Genomic DNA, 17,041 nt, shown 5'->3' on the forward strand with positions numbered 1-17,041 from the left:
GTTACTTCGTGTAGCAGTTGGCACATATAAAACCCACTTCTCTGGTTTGCCCAAAAAATAAAAATAAACATCCAATACACGATGACAATTGTACCAGATCATGACGAGCAACCCCTTAACTATAACAAATAAACATTTAGGAGAGACTAGAGTTGCCACGAGTTGGTGATACTCCAATAAATCAAAGGGTATAAGATCCACGATAATCCCATCGTCCATTTTGAACAATTCCACCATATTGTAAAATGTAACATAGTATAATATCTTATCATGAAAAATGATGCTACAACCCGGTTAGGATACCACATGAAATGCACCACAATTTGAAATGTCTTTGTCTGCGTTCAGCATACGAATTCACCTTCAAACACACGTACCATCATATGTTTCACCCATACAGTCGGAATGTATAGTTCATTGTAATTTGATGGAACTCACTTTCAGGTAGATCTTGTCATCTGTCTAGCAAATGATCCAAGGTGATGTATCCACCCTAGATGGATGCTGCGTTTCTCTCTCATTATTTGTCATAACAACATCGCGCAATGGATGCTAGACTTTTCAAAACATGCCTCATGTTTTCGATACTGCTATTAGCACTGAATCAGCTCGTATTTATGTGTCAGGCAGAATATTACATTGCAGCATCATTAGAGATGGCAGTGGCTTGCCGATGTTTTCATCAGCAGTGGATTGATCATGGCTGATGATGATAAATATCCCTAATCCCAGCTCTTTGTAAAAACCTCAACACATGCGTCGGTATGTTCGCTAATAAGATAAGGCTAATTCAAGGATGCGACATGCTCGGTCGTCGGTAGAAATGTACTCTCTCTTTTTCTACTTGGATCTGTCGGCTGTGCTATGTATCCCTGTGCTTTGTGGTTTGCTACCTGTACTGGGAAACCATTAAATATGATAAAATAAGCAAAAAAGCACATAAATCATCACGCCCTGGCATACAAATGCATCACAGTTTAACACGTAGGCTTCCGCGAGCAATATCATCCATAATAGAGTTTTTTGTGGGTTAGATCGCGCAAATATATAAATGTGTCGTTAAAACCCGCCACCACCCGACACACCCAACTAGTAAGGGTTGTCACGTAAACAGAACATGACAATTCGTCACGAGTACAGCACACCGGTTGTGTGTTGGAGAGCCAAGCCACAACAGCCAAATTTGACTGTCGCCTGACGAAGCTGGTTGTAATTACTGGCGAAACGTCGTACTCAGATTGTAAATGTATCACGCAATAATTATTTGTACCTACGTCGTGCTTGCTATAATGAATTTGCAAATCTTTCGAGCCGTCCTTCTGCAGGTTAGTTGTGAGTTCTCAAATAGTCTGGCTGAGTTGCGTTGCGATGTCCCCAGGCAAATCTGAAATTGTCAACCCAATGTTGAAGTAAAGTTCACGAAAGTAATTTTGCAACTGTAATTCTATGCCATGGAGCAAAGGAGGTGGCTGCAGTGACCCAGAAGTTCGTGTTCTCTGCTGTCGCATTTACGATGGTCCTCATGACCACTTCTCGATCGAGCATATGGAAATGTAAATAACTATGCAATAAAAAAAATCTAAATGTACAAATATTGTCGAGTACGGGTACTACTGGGTGTTAGAGTGGATTAAACATTCTTTGATCTGTAAATGTTGTATTTAGACTGTATTCATGCACACTGACTCAGAGTGGAATGGTGGTGCGGGAGGTTAGCAAACTGCACGGCGGACCGAGTAAGCCGAGTTTAATTCCAGGCAATGACTCTCCCCAGTGGTGATTGATGTATTTAACTCGTTATGGGCTTTTCGATTTAAAGCTTTCGTGACTGCAGGGATTCATCTTCTTGGTTCTTTCGGTAAAGTCACATAGAAGGGAGAAAAAAAATTCTCACGTCGTTTCGGCCACAGCGACGTTTCGGCCACAATGCAACGCAAGCAGCCGTCCTCAGGTGAAGACCAGGTCTATCAGGGAGACAGACGCTCACTGAATGACTTCCCCGACAAACCTGGTCTTCACCTGAGGACGGCTGCTTGCGTTGTGGCCGAAACGTCGTGAGAATAATTTTATTATGTTTAATTTTTATTATTTTATTATTTCCCTTCTACGTGACTTTACCGAAAGAACCAAGAAGATCGTTATGGCCTTCCGCTACTTTCACCTCCCCACTTCGACCAGCATGGCGTAGTATGGGCAAATAACCTCCATGATTGAAATGCACGGGATGGCCTTTAGCCAGCAGTGGATTGACAATAGGGCTCTGTGTTATAATTGTTTAACTAAACTTAACGGAAGTTAACAGAGCTGAATTGTATAAAATATACGTATTCTGATATGTAATGGTAAATATAGTAACGAATGGAAAAGCATGTAATATATAGATTCATATTGTTACGGTGAATTCCTCTTTTAGTGTTGCATTTTCTCTTTAACATAAACCCAATTAACACCTGCCTGGTGTTCCCAGCCACCCTAGGGTTGTCATTCTACATATATCAGAAAAAAGAAAATACATTTCCCACATTGATCATTAATGTGAAGTTGTTTTAGGTAGATTTTTTATCTTTAAAATTTTAACTTACAAAATTTACTTTCAAATAATAATTTTGTCGTTAGGGTTTTAGATGTATCCTTTTACTATTTTCTCATTTCCTTTTTGTTTTTGTATTATTATCTTTTTAATTGCCTCTGTAAGATGACTGATCCAGTCACTCAGAGTGTGCGTGCACGTGTGTTTTATATATGTCCTTGTGCCTTTTGGGGGGATATTTTTTCTCCTATGCCTGCTTGTAAATTATTTCTTTTGATGCAGTAAACATTGATAATAATAGTGTGCTGGCACTGGGTGGAATGTTGCATCACGGAATCAGGAGAGGTGGTGGCAGCTTGAGGAGGCGTTCATCCAGCAGCGGATTGATCATTGCTTAATGGTGAATGATAACACTGATCAACACACTTTTTTCTGGCATAAGGTATTCCAACGGTTTTAAGGTAATTTTGGGGTGCTGATTCCAAATCTGGCATCAGTTTTTGTCTATCACATCAGGTTTTGAGATATCAAATATTGCATTTTCAATAAAAACTGCAGAAGAAAAATATTGAATAAATGTGGATATCTACATAAAATGATATTATAAACACACTATCCTAAAAATACAGCACCATATTTTAACACTAAAGCAGTCACTGACTCGCAACAACTTGCAATCATAAGTGACGGAGTTAATTTCGTGTAAAATCAATGAAAATTGGGTATGCCGATAGCATAAAAATGAGATGTTATAGAGCAAATCTGAGATCAGATTTGGAATCAGCACCCTGAAATTAGTCTAAAACAGCTGCAAAAGTCCAGGCCAGAAAAAAATGTATTTTTTTTGTTGACCAGTGTAATTTGTCAAGAAACAGCCTCATTAAGTTGCAAAAACTCCACTTCAGTGGGGGGGGGGGGGGGGGCTGCATTTGGATATGTACACATAACTATGCTCAATGTGTTGTGTCCATATTGTTGCTCTTGAAATGTTATTCAACGTCAGATTTCTAGTTTATTGATTTGTTTAAAGGAGTCGACGCATTGCTGGTAAAGATAGCCAGGTATGATGCCGTAACGGATGGCACGTGCCCCAATTATCCCGTTGTTTTCTCCGATTAACATGGTTGGCTACGTACGTTTTAAAATAAGTTCAACATACATAGATATATATATACGTTTAAAGATTGAGAGGACATCATGACCAATGCCAGTCACTTCCTTCAGTTAGATCCCGTAGTTGTAACACGCCTGTTTAAAAAAAGGGTGATGTTTTTTGGATGTGTAATCAATATTATCAAAATCGATGCCGTGCAAGAAGCATCGTCATTATTATCGTCGGTATGTGACATATCCACTGCTGGATGAATGCCTCGCCAAAATTCTTGCCATCCTTCACCGTCTCGTGATGCAACACTCCATCGAGCTCGTGCGCATGAGCCACTCTCATCGCTCATCTCCGTAGTCGCTGTCTCCTCGAAGGTGAAGAACCCTCCCGAGGCTGCAACTTCATCTTCACCAGCCATTGTCCCTCCTAGCGACGTGTCCTGCCCAAGCCGTCTTACTTATCTGACCAGTCAACACGATGTCTCTAATTTGCGTTTGCTCTCATCATCATCCCACGTGCTCCTCTTCCCCGTCTCTCGGTGCAATCCCGAGCGTGCGCCGCCCCCATGCTGCTTTGGGCAATTTTCAGGTTGTCTCCCCGTTGTCAGTGTCCAACATTTCAGGTCCAGGTGTCGTTGCCTCTGATGAGCGCCGATTGACTAACATCTGCAAATTATCACGGTTCCTGTTGCAGACGCGTGCGGCGGTGCTACGTTCACGCGTCTGTCTGTCTGCCCGCGTTAGGAGCTGCCAGCCGAAAAGTATAAATAACGTAGGTGTCAGCGATCCACCCCACGCAGCGGAATGACAGGGGTCAACGATCGTCCGCCGAGGTGCCAGTGCTCTGGAACGTAATTGTCCTTCTTTCGGAAGCAATTATACAAATCAAAGCGCTGGCCACCGCAAGATTTGAACCGATCTAAATGCTGTCAAGTGGAGGCGGTGGTGCATGCGTCTGAGTGACTGAGCGGGGTTAATGTCACGTCGGCAAACTGAGCTGTCAGTCTGGACGTCTGGGGTGAAAACCTTGCGGCAGTGATAAACACGGCACTCTCTGCCTTGAATGCTTTGTGTGTGCGGTGAATCTGATGGTGTCAGCGAAGTTTGCTGTTGGATGTGTGAGACAATGACTACTTTTAAACCTGACGCTGGCTTTTGATTTGGCGGAAATAGCTTTTGAGCATCAGTGAAATGTCCACAGCGCAGACCTCTGCCGAGCCCAGCGAAAGCTTCAGTCTGGCTGCACGGATCAAGAGCATTACCAGTGCAATATATTGGTGTTGCCCTATTCTCAAGATTGTATGATGCACTTTTTTAAAATGACCTCAAAGTTTGGGGGTGCATTGTATGTTCCAGAACATCTTGTAATCTGGAGAATATGGCACATGCGTGTGAAATGTATGTATGCGTATGCATGTATGTTAAACTTCTTTCTCACCCTACGTTGCCAACCATGTTAATTGGAGGTGCGGGGGAAGGACAACAAACTAAACATAAAAAGCAGTTTGCAGAAATTATTTTTCTATCGAGATTTGAAAGTGCATATCTCCAGTGGCTTACTAGGCAGAGGGATCCAGACCGCCGTTGTGAGGATGACCGGAGTTTGCGTGATGGTTTATGGTCCTTGACGAAATCAGCAAGGAGTTGTGGCGAGCATTTTGTGTGTCATGAGAATTGTATCCTTGCCGTGATATTTTTTAAAAAAATAAAATGAATAAGCAAACTTTTTTTTACATCCGTCCATGTAAATATGAAATTATGTTTTAGTCAATTCGGAATTCAGTCTTCCAGACTACGGTGAACCAGCAGCATTTGGTTCAGCGAGTAAACTGTGGACTGGTTTCAACCTCCCGGTCTTATCTTGCTAATTGCTACTGGGTTGTAAGCTGTAATATATTTTGTTAACAATCAATAAACAGACATTCATTCAACAGCGGATTTACAAAGGAGCTGTAAATTACCATAATGCTCTGCAATAGGGTATAATGCGTTTTTAATACAACATCCTTATTTGACATTATTTTTTTGGAACAGGTTTCTCTTGCGATGTTATTTTCACGAGTCCTGCGTTTTTTTTTGTTTAGACCGGGGGTACTATTCATCAACATTAATTAATGCAACGATGATGCAAAAATCACGCAGAGATCTTTAGCGTCCAGCAATCATGGGGATGAGACAGTTGGCGAGGAGAAGAGGTTTTTTTTTTAATCAAAGCATTAGGGCGTGCATCATAAATTCGACATGCTAATCTGCAGCCATACATGCGCATGCCTGCACAGTCGAGTCACAGACTCAAATGCGACGCCCAATATATATGGTAATTGATAAACGCAGGGAAATGTTAGCGCAGTGTTGAAAACGCTGCGCAATAATCGAGTGACTTAAGTTCGATTCCCAGCCAAGGCAAACATCAGTGGCGAGTGGCATTTACATCCAGCAAACGGCCTGGTAACATCCTCCACTGTCCAAACCCGTACTGCCCAGGATGGTGAAGTATGGTCCGCAATCCTCATAACTGCCATGGCATGTGGAGGCCTTCATTTGGCAGTGTATTCATAAAGGGCCTGTACATGACGATTGTCATCAATGTCTATACATGCATGCGTGGTTGTCAAGCTCACTAAAGTGCCAACACTGACGTCAAGTTTGATTTAATGCTCCATCTTTCAATGATAAAAAAGATATAATATACAACCACATTCACGTTGCATATTATTCTACTGAAATGTAGAGTATTAAATAAGAGACCACGTGTACAGTACTTTAATATCCGTTCTGGAAAAAAAGAGATAATTCTATATATATTAAAATAACTATCTTGAGAAATGACAGCTGGGAATTATATGTAGTCTCAGGATTAAGGTTGGATCAGGGGTCAAAACGGAGGGATTCAAGCTGTTGGAGAGCATTACACCAGAGCTTGCTGTGTGTGGACTTGGTGTGTTATTGAGATCGCCTGACCCAAATGAGTCCATTCACCCACAACCAGTTTCCCCTGCACCTGCTCTGCACATCCGCTCGCTGTTCTGCATTTGGCTTTTTTGAAAACCCCTGTCAGGATATGGCGTTCAGATAAAATCTAAATAATAAACCCAACATGACCGCCAGCATTATGAGTGGGAAAACAAAATTTATTCGTTTTTTATGATGGATTCGCTTTTGAATGTGCTCTGTTTTGTAAGCGAAAGATAACGCTTCTTTTGTGCGAGTGTATCCACTGCAGGTTTGACATTTGTGCGAAGGTAGTTAGTTTATCTCGTTTAACCAGGCGAGAACGCAGAAGATCGGGATAGCGTCATTTGACCCGGGTCACCGAAAAGACAAAGAGAGAATAAAACAAAGTACAGCAAAGGAAATAAAACAAATCAGAGAAGAACAACCGTATTAAAAATGAGAAAGAAAAATACTGCGCATATATATCAATATCAAATGAAATAACATTGCCTAGAATATAAGTTGACTGTAAAATTATTTCCAAAGCATTCATAGTAATGCAATTCTGCAAAGCTACCTGGGCATATATGATGTGTTAGCTCATGACCAATCAATACTCTATTGCAATATAAAGCCCATGTAGTGCAATTGCGTTTCCTTTTTATTTCAAATGTTTCGTCTGATGTACCCGTTTCACTAAAGTAACCAGAAACCAAACTGCTACTAAGATATTATGTTTAATATTTACTGTATTTGTGAAACAATCTTTTTCATAACTTAAAGGCTGTTCTAAATATCAGAGTAAATCAAAACAAAGCAGACTTCAAAAACATAACCAGACAGCCGCCGTCTGTTTATCCACATACAAATGCAGGTGTTTACAGACACATCTGTTTCAGCAGAAAACACTAAGGCGCACTTGTAAAGGGAAGAGCAAATAAGATAGAGAGGGTTTTTTCCCACGCGGTGTGGTGCACGTGGGTCTTCAGTGTGCATCGCGTAATGGTTGCAGCACGTCACAATCAGAATCTTTATCCAGAATCAGAATCCTGATTTATCCTGGAGGATTCCGATAAGCGACGAAGCTCTTTTTTCACCGATGTCCAGTGCGTAGTAATTGTGCGGCGCGTGATTGAGCACTCTGCAAGCATAGAGTGCACGCACCTGCGGCGTGCAGGTGCACAGCACGTAAGGCTGCTGTGTCACTGGGTAAGCGCGCCTCGTGTGTCGGAGCACGTAATTGTGCAGTACTTAGTGTGCAGCACACATCAACTGCGGCGCGTACTGTGTAAGTATACGCATGTCGCACTCTGCGTGCAGCACTTAATGTGCAGCACACATCATCCGCAGCGCGTACTGTGTTAGACACACACGTGCAGGACTTAATGTGCAGCACACATCAACCGCAGAGCGTACTGCGTTAGACACAAACGTGCAGCACTTAATGTGCAGCACACATCATCCGCAGCGCGTACTGTGTTAGACACCCTGCGTGCAGTACTTAGTGTGCAGCAGCATGTTGGTGTGCAGCACACATCAATCGCAGCACGTACTTTGTTAGACACACACGTGCAGCACTTAGTGTGCAGCACACATCAACCGCAGCGCGTACTGTGTTAGACACACACGTGCAGTACTTAGTGTGCAGCATACATCAACCGCAGCGCGTACTGAGTAAGCACACCAGAGTAAGCGTGTGTCTCTTCTCTCCCGCTCGCTCACCCTGTAGTAGTCGGTGCTGTAGACGTCGCGGGACATGCCAAAGTCCCCGATCTTGACCACAAGCCCCGCGCCCACGAGGCAATTGCGCGTCGCCAGGTCTCGGTGCACGAAGTGCTGCGACGCCAGGTACGCCATGCCCGCTGCGATCTGGCTGCCCATATTCAGCATCTGGGCCTGGCCGAGCAGCCGCGGCTCGGCCTGCGGGGCGTCCCCCATGAACACCGCGTCCGGGCCACGCAGCCTGGGATGGAAAAAAATTAACCCGTAAAAACAAAGTTTTTCACTATAAATCCTTTATATGCGTGGCATCGGTTTTATTTTATTATTCATTTCTGCTTTTCTTGAGTAAGAGTTTCATTTTTATCACATTGGTATTTTAAATTAAATATGAAAAAAAATGTTTCCTAAAAAGTGGAAAATTTTGGAAAAAATTTTTCACGAAAATAAATTGTCACGCACAACGAGTCTGTGTGTCAGCTCGATTGGATCACGGGAAGTGGGTTAAAAAACGACCGAAAGATTTGCACGGTCGTAAGCGCGCAAGCAAGCAAGCAAGTGAACTTAATATAAAGGATTTAAAAACCCAGGGTTAGGGGCATTCGCCGTTCGTTGCAGAGGTTCCGCGGTTCAAATTGCCACGGTGGCGAGATGTTAACTACCTCGCCCGGTATACAAGAGAATTTGGCTTTGATCCCGAGCCTGACGCATGCTGTATATTTGGAGTTTGCGTGTCTCTCTCTCTCTGCGTGGTTGCGTGGATTTTTCTGCAGGTACTGTACTCAGGTTTTTCCCTCCACATTTAGAATCAATGGCACGCGTTTTGAGTATTTGGCTGCTATACATCTACACACGCCTTGGAGTATACACTAGGTGCAAATGCAATATTAAACGAGCATCTTGCCAAGACTGTTTGTGTTGTTACCCCACCATTGCTATGTTTAGTAACTTGCGCAACTGTTTTTGGTGACAAGAAGGTAACAAAGGCATGGCGTGGTTTGGCTCCTGTAATAATACTCTTTTTTTGCCCATGTTGTATGGAGAGTGGCGGTATAGTGGTAAAGACATCGTGTTATGAACCTCGTGATGGGAATTGAATTCCCAGCCATGCAACACATCGGCAGTGAATGGTATGAACATCAATTCTGGACGCCTTCACCAACCCACAATGACCAGTGTGGTGAAGTATGGTCAAACGACTCTCATGAGCGACATGCCACGTGGAAGCCTCCATCTATCAGTGGATTGACAAAGGGCTGTGAAAGCTGGCCCATGAAAACCTCACAAAGCTCAATTCCGGGAAGATTCTGCTTGGATCTGAATCCAATTTCCCGATTGAGAATTTTTCCCTTCTGTGTGCATTAATGGAATTATTAAATCCATCGTTCACCTACTATATATACAATCGGAGTCAAATACGCTCTGAACATAAGACAAATGTGTTTTTTTTTAATCTTGTAGCATGATTATTCTGCTCTGACTGTAGTCGTATTTCCCTGCAGGATTTCGTTTTTACTCATTTTTCTCTCTCATTTTGGTGACCCAGGTCACTCTTGCAAACGAGACTCACGTCCTGGTCTCTTGAGTTGTCACCTGGCTAGAAAAAAGAGTCAACTGCAGTCCACTGAAACGAAAAGCCACGCAGGTTTAGACCCTGTACGGCCAAATGAAAGTTGCAAAAGCTGCCCGCATTGTCGGGGCGTTGGGAGGGGGGTGTTGTTGAAGCGTGCATTTGGATCGTTTAGATGATTTGGCTGCTATAAATGTCCACGTGACGATGAGCCACGACGCTGAGCTATGATTAGTCGCCAGGTCGCTTCTGAAAAAGAGGCTAATAGCTCAGTGGGCTTTACCTGCTCAAATAAACGAAGATAAATACTGCATAGCGATGTGCATACCTTTCCTATACTTCGCACACCTATCGTGTTTTCCCATCGTTGTAACTTTCTGACCCGCACCCCCCCAGACTGGGCATCTGTGAAAAAAGAGCTTTATCGCTCATCGGATTCCTCCGGTAATCAATGAACATTCCGATTCATGTTGCGTCACGTTCGTCGAGAAGGTTCGCACCTGAGGAACTTGTTGAGGTCGCCGTTCTTCATGTACTCGAACACCATGATCAGGGGTTCCCCCTCCACGCAGACGCCGTAGAATCGCACGATGTGCTCGTGCTGCAGGTTCGTGAGAAGCTCTGCCTCGCGGTAAAAGTCCTTCCGGGCCCCCTCGCTCAGGTCCTTCAGAGTCTGCCCAGTGGCAAGAGTTTTGTTTTTCTTTAGTCGCGAAAAAAGCAACACATTGAACGACGGCGACGACAACAAGAGACCTTCTTTTTCGCACCGCACGCTAACCAGAGGCGCTAATCGGAGGTGCGCAGCTTTCGACTGGCACAGTTGGCTACGTACGGTGCGAAAGAAGTTCAACGTGCATACATATTGAACGCGGCAATAAACAACAGCAAGCGAACAACATTATCAGTGACAAAAAAATCAACAGGAACAAACTACTGCGGCGGACATAGCGTCCAAATGCCGTCACGTCTTAGGATGCTTGATGAAAGTACAACAATGAAGTACGTGAAGGGTAGAAGAAGAGTTGGGGAGTCCGGGCAGGAGAACCAACTCTAAATAATATTTTATGACTTTCATTGAACTGACCAAGATCCTAATGGAATTAGGATTTCCTATCACACAGTGAGATGTTGCTACATGCGTGTAGATCGTAAATACAGTTTTTTTTGCTTCTAAATCTTTATCCAACATTTTCATCAATTGGGATTTAAGCTATGGCACACTAACACAACACTGGCTTCGAAAAAGATAGAATTGCCAGTGTCTCTTTTCTATTTATACGGGACAGATTAGCAATCCAAGGGGGTTTTCGGGTTGCGTCCGGCGTGCTGATGCTTCTCTCCACCGTTCTGGGGGCCTTTTTCGCGAACTGAATATTTCATTCGTGCCGAAGCACACGCAGTCTACAACCAGTAAACACATCGGCGATCTCATCCAGCACAACCGCCGCCGACACACCGCGCAATGGACTCGACGATTCCAAGTTGAAAGCGCTTTGCTCACTTCCAGGAACCGAATTGTTTGACGCCGTCCGAAATTGGAGGCTGAACGTTCCACGCGTCGCAACTGCGGCAAGTCTCGTGATTCCGCGCACGTGTTTGTAATTACTCAGCGAAGAACGATGCGTTTTATGGGAAGACTGTCATTACATCTGCCATTGGGGTTTGACTTGATCCAAAGCCTGGCCATTGTTCAGTCCTGGCGGATGCAAGTGAGTATTGCTACTGCCAGCACGCTCCTGGCTGCTGCTTTTAGCACTCGTTTCTTTGGGTCGCCTGCCGTGGAAACAAGACGTTGTCTCGGCGCGCCTCGCAAATGCCAATTGTGGAATGCAACATTGTCGAATCTAAAAACCGGAATTTCTGATGCCTCCTATGGGATTTTCTTTAACTACAGTGTTGTTAATATAGTCAGCGTTTTTATTGTATTTTAGTCATAGTCTAAATCTTGTTAATGACAACCTGTGGATGTTTATTTGAGTCTTCGTCCGTGGATTTCATTCAGTCGTTCTCTTAATCCAGTCAACATTTAGTCAAACACTCTTAGTAAAAAAATGTTGGTGTGAGGGGAATGTAATTTGCCCCCTCCAATATTATCAGGTGACAGCTGTCATTTCCATACTCTTGTCACGATTCTGTAATCAAAGCACTCAAACTAATCTGGGTTTAAAGTAATAAAATGTCAAGATAATGTATCGTGACTTTTTATTTTAATATTCTCTAGAATTTAAAGAATATTCTGGCAAAATAATTACATTAACAGGAACATAAATTGAAAAGTTATAGCAACCGTGTTCGCGTACTGTTCGATGTTGCAATCTATTACGTCTTCCGAACGTCTTCCACCGTTTAAAGTAAATCCAATGTTTATTTGTTACACGGACAATCCCGTGTAGCCAGTTACCCAACTAGTTGTTCCGGTGGCAACGGCCCCGCAGCCACTAACAACAGAGTTATTGTTGAGGAGCCCAGCCAGCAGCCAGCCAGGAAACTCGAGGCATAGAATATATAATTTTTTTTTATCATAGTGTAAGAGATATATCTATCCTATTACCAGTTTTGGTCTTTCTTAGGGCACTGCAGCATCCAATAACGTTACTAATGTATCTTCATTCCTACCACTGTAGTAACTTCTCGTCGTGCTCAGCCACGCTTAGTTCTTAGGTGGCGGTCGCAGTCCTTATCACGACCCCGTAACTTCCCTTCGCTTGCAGTCGTCGTTGGCTAAAAGAAAATAACAAAAAAAGGCTAGATTTGAAGCTTTCGTGACTGCAAGGATTCATATTCTTAGTCACAAACCGTACCTCTCCATAACAAAGGCTCAGCCTCTTAAGCCTCACCTTACCATATTAATAATAATAAAAAGTGTGCCGTACTTGGCCCTTCCCCCTCTCCAACCATTATATATACGGAGTGGTAGCTCTTGCAATCTCTCATTTACTTGATACAGCTGTTGTGGCTGTGACGGTTCCACCTGAAGACGGAAGCTTGTGTTGCCTCCGAAACGTCGTGATTTTTATTTTATTTTACTTCAATTAATTTTAATGTTTTACCTACGTGACTTTACCGAAAAAAATCTAAGAATATTAAAAAAAGGCCTTCACTGAAGATTATTTTCGTTACTAATTCTGTTCGCAAGATTAACACAGCCGTGATGCGATTGTGCACGGAGTGCGTTGAGACGATTGAGCGATTCTCTGTGAACACGTGGCTTGTGGTCTGTTGGTGGTCTGCGATGTTGTGGAAAAGTAGTCATTGGCGCTGTTCCATGTAAAATACTTTTGTTTCAATGTTTTCGCTCGTACATGTTAATTTTACTATTGTAGTGGGCCTGCTAATGTGTGCATCCGCTCATCGGGTTTCAGTTTCATATTAATAAATACATGGACCCTTGTATATATGTACCATCCACATGATACTGTTAATCCACGAATACGCTTTTAGATAATAAACTATATACGTGATTGTCAGGAAATGTAGTTCTTAGCAAACATATTGTAATTGGCTGTATATATCGCGCATTTTTGTTAATCCACGGGTGGATGGAGTCCTCCCCCGCGTCATACGACTTTACCACGCTGGTCAATGCGGTGAAGGAGCAGTAGAATCACAGCACAACAACATTGCACCACCCTTCTACTTGCCCGAAATGTAGCACAGCCTCGAAACTACCTATGACAACCTGGCACGCACGCTGGTTGCCCATCCAAGCATTATCCAAGCTCAAACCTGCTTAGCTTCGGAGATATGACCGAGATTGGGCGCATGCCCTGTGATTTGGTCAACCTTGTTGGTCATATTTCAGAAATGACGTTTGTTAAAAGCACAAGGTGCTCGTGTTTTATAGTACAGTGCTGTAAAGGAGACTTGATTAGAATGAGGTTGGAGCGATGCTGCCCGGTATGGCTGCTGCTGTGGTTATAACTCTTCCCTGCCCTGGGATCGTAGCGCGGGGCACTCCGTGCCACTACTGTTTGTTCGCTGTTCGCGAGCAGCTGCAGACGGGAGGAGCCGACGGTGTCTCTACTCTGCCTAATAGGGGGGGGGGGTGCAGGCTTGGCTGGAGCAGTGAAAGCATCTCGCTGGTTGATGGACGCGTTGCGATGTTGTGGGCAGCGGTTACGGAATTGCACCTGTGGCAGCGCTGCAAACGGGCAACACAAGTTCCAAAACCCTTTGACACGATCTTTCGATTCACCATCGTTACTCAAATAAACAGAGCCAAAACGTGCGTGTGTTTTCACTCCAATCGGAAAAGGAGACGTAATCCAAAAATAAGAGACCGGCATTACGTAAATGAAACATTCTACTAAATCTACCGAATGTTGTTCAGAATTCTCGCCAGCGTCCGAACGGGGAACGCGGTAGATCTTTCTTACTGCCCCGAGAGCGTGCGTACATCATGCTGGCTATTGTACATTCAGTCCACTTTATTGTTTTCATTAAAAGGGTTCATGTGGTGGCTTTCAGATGCCTCAAATGGTCTTTTAAGTAGGGGTAATCAGATTTGTATTGGTTTTTTTGTATCAATGCCACAGTAAGTGTATTGGGTATATCATATCGCTATAATTAAAATGTTTGTTTTGTCAGACTTCTGTTGACAGATGTTGTTTGTCTGTGGTGCTCTATTTTTTTGACAAAGTTCACAGAGTGAATTGCATTGTGATAGTTTGATTCCCAGACACGGATAACATTCGTACTATCCAGCGCGGTGAAGTATGGTCAAACAATCCCCATGAACAATACAGCACGGGTAGGCCTTTATTCAGCAGTGTATTGACAAAAGGCTGTAAAATGTTACATTTGTCATCATAATCAAGCCAAGTTTATTTGCTTAACCAGAGTAAACTGGGTAAGGTATGGCAAAGTGGTATGCCCATTTGTCCCATATGAACATTCTTTTGTATTTCCCACTAATCGTGTTTATTTGAAATGTCAGTGGAAATGATCACCTGGCAAAGTGACCGGGAATTAAACTGTTGCGGAAAAATGTCAAATGCCTTCAGTTGGAGGAAATATTTTCGTTAACGGGAACAGTCACATGCAGTGTCTCAACCAAATAAACCCATCATTTGTAAAAATACACACAGTATGTCCAAGAACATGCTGTTTGTTTAACAGAGACTTTGTTGTGTTGTCAATCAGTTTTGTTAGGGGAAGAACGTTCAGGATGACGAAGCGGCCGGTCGGTTATACAGTGGATCGCAAGAATGCTAACGCTTATCATGCCTTGCTTTTGTTTGCGAAGCAGTGCTCTGAATTCTGACATATATCCAAAATGGATGTTGACTTGCTAGTCACATTGTCTGGAATAACAACAAAGGAGAGGGTGGTGGGAAAGATACTCCCACAGAAAACCAAATAATTAAATGGATTCCATTTAGTTTAGAAACAAATAAGACCAGACGGATTAAATGCAAATGCGAAAAAATGTATCATGTGTCTCTCCAGCATCAATATGCAGGCCTGTGAGTACACATCCATGCTTATCTGTTGTATGTGTATTATTGTATCCTGTGTTTTTATTTGTGCTCAGCAAAAAGTGGTAAAATTTAGTACCCACCATGACATTCTAAATATTTAGAACAGCACACTTATCCATTTGAGCACATGGTGTCGATGTATTTACATGAATTCTCAGCTCGTATGATCATATGAACCCTCTGTTAGAATAATACACCACTTCTCAGGAATCCAAGGGCAGAGGTCAGAGGTTGTGCATGGAATTGGACCTGTTCATAAAACGTTTTTCTTGATGGATCATGTGCTGGGCTCCTGCGCCAAGTGTGCTTCGTCTCAGAGTATTCGAGATACCTTTAGAGAATTGTGCCAATGATGAGTATTTAGTGTATTGCATCCGAACAGGAAGTTCTGAGTGTGTTTTGCCCTCGTGTGTAGTTTATGACGAATTGTCTCATTGTTTGGATTCCTCAAGCAATGAAACCCCCAAAGCAGCAGGAGAAGAAATTATGATTTAGAATTGTTTTATCTTCTTGGTTCTTTCGGTAAAGTCACGTAGAAGGGAAGTAATAAAATAATAAAAATTAAACATAATAAAATAATTCTCATGACGTTTCGGCCACAACGCAGGCAGCCGTCCTCAGGTGAAAACCACCTGAGGACGGCTGCGTTGTGGCCGAAACGTCGTGAGAATTATTTTATTATGTTTTATTTTTATTATTTTATTACTTCCCTTCTACGTGACTTTACCGAAAGAACCAAGAAGATGAATCCCTGCAGTCACGAAAGCTTTAAATCGAAATTGTTTCATGATTATACTTGTTCACCCAGTTATCCAGGAAAGCCTCACTAAGTCTCAATATTATTTTTCAGGAGGGCCCTGCCAAAATTTCAGGAGGACCCTCCTGCTATGTGTCATCACAATTGAGCAATTTATCGGTAATTCTTACAGCATTGGGATGTTTAGCCAATACCAATTACATTGTATGTTTCAGCTTATGGAAGGAAACTGGAAAATCTGGAGGAATATCGCGCAGAACCGGGGGAGAACGTACAAAACTCCACGCAGAAAGGCGCTTGAGTTGTCCATCAAACCCAAGCCCTTCTTGCTGTGAGGCACAAATGTTACCACAGCGCCACCCTGCCGATGAACGATCGATTAGTCAGTAGTAACAAGTTGTGTGTGAAGCAGACTCCCTCCATTCAAAGTGTTCGTGCCAAGCGCCATTCTCGGCACGCATGTCGGCACGTGTGCTTGCGTAAACCGCGGTGACGGGAGCCCATTGTAGCGAAGGCAGGAGGAGCGCGCGGTGCCTCCACGCGGCTCGTTGTGGTGGGAGAAAACTGGCAACGTAGCACCCCTCCGGCAGTGGGCTCACCTTTGCGGCGACGAGCATCGGCTCCTGGCCGACGTCCAGGCTGGAGCACTCGGCCAAGTACACCTTGCCGAAGGCACCCTCCCCCAGCTCGCACATCAACGCGATGTCCTGCCGCTTGATGTGCGGCACAACTGGGGCGGGCAGGGAGGAGGATGGAGGCGGATGAACAGACAGACGTAGACAATAGTGAACACAAGCTCATACGGTCGTGTGTGTGTGCGTGTGTATATATTGTACGTGAAAATAAGGACGATTAATAGCTCTGCAATATTCATGACATGCGATTCTGCTCCGGACTAATTGTCACCCTGCCAAGTTTATTGAAATGCTAAATGCAGCTTCGCTTGA

At 43.5% G+C, this 17,041-nt stretch overlaps 1 protein-coding gene across 4 annotated transcripts in view; it reads right to left on the minus strand.

The window, feature by feature from the left end:
* NTRK2 (neurotrophic receptor tyrosine kinase 2) overlaps positions 1-17,041 on the minus strand; it is a 71,427-nt gene that overhangs the window by 16,333 nt on the left and 38,053 nt on the right. For all 4 annotated transcript variants that reach the window (XM_061553714.1, XM_061553715.1, XM_061553713.1 and 1 more), the window contains 3 exons: positions 16,694-16,824; positions 10,358-10,530; positions 8,291-8,531 (listed from right to left, as the gene is read on the minus strand). In XM_061553714.1, the coding sequence (XP_061409698.1) occupies positions 8,291-8,531; positions 10,358-10,530; positions 16,694-16,824 (545 nt within the window). The remainder of the gene's footprint in view (positions 1-8,290; positions 8,532-10,357; positions 10,531-16,693; positions 16,825-17,041) is intronic.

The sequence above is a fragment of the Lethenteron reissneri genome, chromosome 18 (genome assembly GCF_015708825.2).
Source record: "Lethenteron reissneri isolate LAM-NWPU_2019-01 chromosome 18, ASM1570882v1, whole genome shotgun sequence".
NCBI lineage: Eukaryota > Metazoa > Chordata > Hyperoartia > Petromyzontiformes > Petromyzontidae > Lethenteron > Lethenteron reissneri.